This window comes from Myotis davidii, unplaced genomic scaffold, assembly GCF_000327345.1.
Source record: "Myotis davidii unplaced genomic scaffold, ASM32734v1 scaffold2712, whole genome shotgun sequence".
Taxonomy (NCBI): domain Eukaryota; kingdom Metazoa; phylum Chordata; class Mammalia; order Chiroptera; family Vespertilionidae; genus Myotis; species Myotis davidii.
The window spans coordinates 115490-119325 of NW_006283997.1; the positions used below are offsets into that span (position 1 = coordinate 115490).

General features: G+C 47.6%; 1 protein-coding gene across 1 annotated transcript in view; it reads right to left on the minus strand.

Moving 5' to 3' along the window:
* LOC102768675 (sister chromatid cohesion protein PDS5 homolog B) overlaps positions 1–922 on the minus strand; it is a 96624-nt gene extending 95702 nt beyond the window's left edge. The window contains exon 1 of the mRNA XM_015568044.1: positions 908–922. Within this exon, the coding sequence (XP_015423530.1) occupies positions 908–915 (8 nt within the window). The 5' untranslated portion in view covers positions 916–922. The remainder of the gene's footprint in view (positions 1–907) is intronic.
* Positions 923–3836: the final 2914 nt, after the last annotated feature.

Below are 3836 nucleotides of genomic sequence, written 5' to 3' on the forward strand. Positions count from 1 at the left end.
GCGACGGGGTAGAGCCATAACCTCCCCATCAGCCCTGCCCTGAGTGTGACAGTGGTGGCCCCCCAACCCCCTGATTGACCCTGCTCTGTTGGTGATAGAGGGTGGCGCCCCAACCCACTGATCCGCCCTGCTCTGTGAATGACAGGAGGGAGCTCCCCAACCGCCTGATGGGCCCTGCTGTGTGCGTGACAGGGGGCAGCACCGCAACCCCCGGGTTGGCCCTGTTCTGTGCATGATGGGGCAGCACCGCAACCCCTGGATTGGCCCTGCTCTGTGCATGACGGGGTGGCGCCGCAACCTCCCCATCGACCCTGCCTTGAGTGTGACAGGGGGCGGTGCTCCAACCCCCCAATCGGCCCTACCCTGAGCGTGACTGAGGGGGGCATCGCAACCTCCCGATCGCCCTGCTCTGTGCATGACAGGGGGCGGCGCCCCAACTCCCCAATTGGCCCTGCTCTGAGCCCAACCAGGGGCTGCACCTAGGGATTGGGCCTGCCCTCTGCCACCCGGGAGCAGGCCTAAGCCAGCAGGTCATTATCTCCCGAGGGGTCCCAGACTGCTAGTGGGCACAGGCCGGGCTGAGGGATCCCGCCTCCTCGCCCCCCTCCCCGAGTGCACAAATTTTTGTGCACCGGGCCTCTAGATTATAAGAAGCTATTAAAATTAGTGACTGGAAGAGAGGTCAGAAGAAATTATCGAAAAATATAGAAAAGGTTAATATAAAAATAAAAAGAGAAAGGATAGAAAGATTTAACTTACGATTCATGGAAGTATAAGAAGAAATGAGGCCCAATCCCCTATCTGAAAATATCATAAAACACCAATCCACAAATTAAAGAAGCAAAACAACTGAATTCAAAGTATTAGTAATAATAAAACAAACAAAATCTTAAAGCAGACACATTACCTTGACATGAAAAGTATTTAATTTAAACTAATAGGTTCCTTCTCAACTGCAAAAATATAAGCCAAAATACAGCAAAAATGTCATCCTCAGTGTGGGGAAAGAATTTGATTGCAGAGGTCAAGTTTACATTAACATACATAGCACGTAGAACATTGCTTAGCACAGAGATTTTAAAATTTAAATATAGAAAGCTTACAAAAAAAACAATAAAAATATAAGTACAAGATGTTGAAAGTAAAAGGAAATAAATATACACCATGCAGTGACTAAGGAGAGTACTTAAGCTAAATAGAAGTTTTAAAATAAAAATTAAAAAGGTAAGCTCCAGGACCCATTCCTTGGTATTAACTCAACAGAAATACATACAATTATCCACCACAAGACAGGCATAAAAATGTTTATAGCAATATGCTATCTAATAAAAGAGTAATATCCAAATTGACCATGAGTCCACCACACAAGATGGCCAGGAAGGGAGGGCAGTTGGGGGAACAACCAGGCCAACAGGGGAGGGCAGTTGGGTTGACCAGGCCTGCAGGGGAGGGTAGTTGGGGGGGACCAGGCCTGCAGGGGAGGGCAGTTGGGGGGAACCAGGCCTGCAGGGGAGGGCAGTTAGGGGCAACCAGGCCAGCGGGGTGAGGGGGGGTAGTGAGGGGTGACCGGGCTGGCAGGGGAGGGCAGTTAAGAGTGACCAGGCCTGCAGGAGAGGGCAGTTGGGGGGGACCAGGCCAGCAGGGGAGGGCAATTAGAGGGGACCAGGCCGGCAGGGGAGGAAAGTTGGGGGTGACCAGGGATGCAGGGGAAGGGCAGTTGATGAGGCCAGGCCTGCAGGGAGAGGCAGTTAGGGGAGACCAGGCGAGCAAGGGAGAGCAGTTGGGGGAAACCAGGCCTGTAGGAGAGGGAAGTTGGGGGCGATCGGGCCAGCAGTTAAGCGTCAATCAGGCTGACAGGGGAGCAGTTAGGCGTTGATCAGGCTGGCAGGCAGAAGCGGTTAGGGGCAATCAGGCAGGCAGACAGGAGAGTGGTTGGGAGCCAACAGTCCCAGATTATCTGTGAGAAGGATGTCTGACTGCCACCCTCGATCCCCCGAGGGTTCCCAGATTGGAGAGGGTGCAGGCTGGGCCGAGGGACAACGCCCCTCCCCCGTGCACAAATTTTGTGCACCAGGCCTATATACACACACACACACACACATACACACATACATATACATACATAGTTACACACATATATATAAATAAAATGGGTTAATCCCAAAGAATACAAGGTTTAATTTACCACATAAACAGTTTAAAAAAGGAAAATCATGTAATTATCTCAATGAATAAAGAAAAAATGTTCGATGAAATTTGATGTCGATGCATGATTCTGAAACAAAAAGAAAAAAAACATGCTTAACAAACTAAGAATTAAATGAAATTTTATTTTATCTGAGAAAGGTAGGATACAAGCCACCTACAACATAAGATCCTTATTGATAATCCTCTAAAAGCTTTTTACTTGTGATCAAGACCTCCACACAAGCATACTATCATCACTTCTATTTAACGTTGTAATGGAGATTCTAGTCAACAAAATAAGAAAAAGAAGTGAAGTGTAAAGATAAAAAGGAACAACACAGTCATTATTTGAGATTATATAATTACTAGTGGTCCAGTGCACAGATTCGTGCACATTGAAAGGAAATTAATTAGAAGAAACATTGTAATATCGCCACTCGCCCTTTTTCTATAATAGGTGTCAATCAAATTCACGATCAACAATGATGTATCGAAACACACGTGTGCAATTGGTGCCAGCAAGAGCGTTATATGTATCACACATGCACGATTCAACTTAGCCTTTTATAGATATAGAATAAACTTGCTTAATTAGACCTACTTTTTGATTTAGCTAAACTTTTTCCAGCCCAGTGAAGCACCCCAACTTCTCTTTCAGGTAATTGTCAGCAATACAGCCATAAATAGCAACATGAAACAGATTATTACTGTAGATCACGCAGGGAGAACAAAGGGTAAAATAATTAACTGCAACAGTGTTTGACTATATTCTGTGCAGTGAGAAAACCTGAAGTCATTTTCAAGTTCCACCATTTCTTACTTCTTTTCAGTTGGGTCAAGTTTCTAAACTTTCTAAATCTCTCTTTTCCAGCTAATGAAAAGAAAATAGGATTCTACCAAGTCTGCCATCTACCTACTCCAGGACTTCTGTGAGGATAAAATGAGATGAGGCATGGGAAAACACCTCACAGACATTTGGTTAAAGTGAAAATGTTTGCACCTTGCTATAAAACAAGTTGTGTTCTTGGGCTGAAGAAACTGCAAAGGGTAGCTAGGGAGAGGAAGCCAGGCGTTGCTACGTGACGTCATTACCCGGCACCCACAGCCACTGTTTCCGGGCTGGGCCAGGCTGTGGGTCGCATTTTGCGCCAAAGGGTCTCGATAGCATTGGCTGCAATTTGGTGGGCTGTCGCTCCAGGTTGGTGACGGGGCCTGTGTTGGGGAAAGCCGAGTGTTACTTTATTGGCGCCAGGTCCACGGTGCCATTTCTTTGTACATGGCCTGTGTGGATCATGGCAGCTCTTGCATTGAGCATCTGCCCCCTGGTGCACATCATAGCTACCGGTCGGACAGTCAGAGGGAAACTTAGCATATTAGTCTTTTAAATATATACTAGTGGCCCGGTGCACGAAATTCGTACACGGGGGAGGGGATGTTCCTTACCCCGGCCTGCACCCTCTCCAATCTGGGACCCCTAGAAGGATGTCCTACTGCCAGTTTACAGGGATCGGGCCTAAACCAGCAGTCGGATATCCCTCTCGTAATCCGGGACTTCTGGCTCCTAACCACTCACCTGCCTACCTGCCTGCCTGATTGCCTCTAACCACTCTGCCTGCCAGCCTGCTTACCCTCAAATGCCCCCCCCCCCC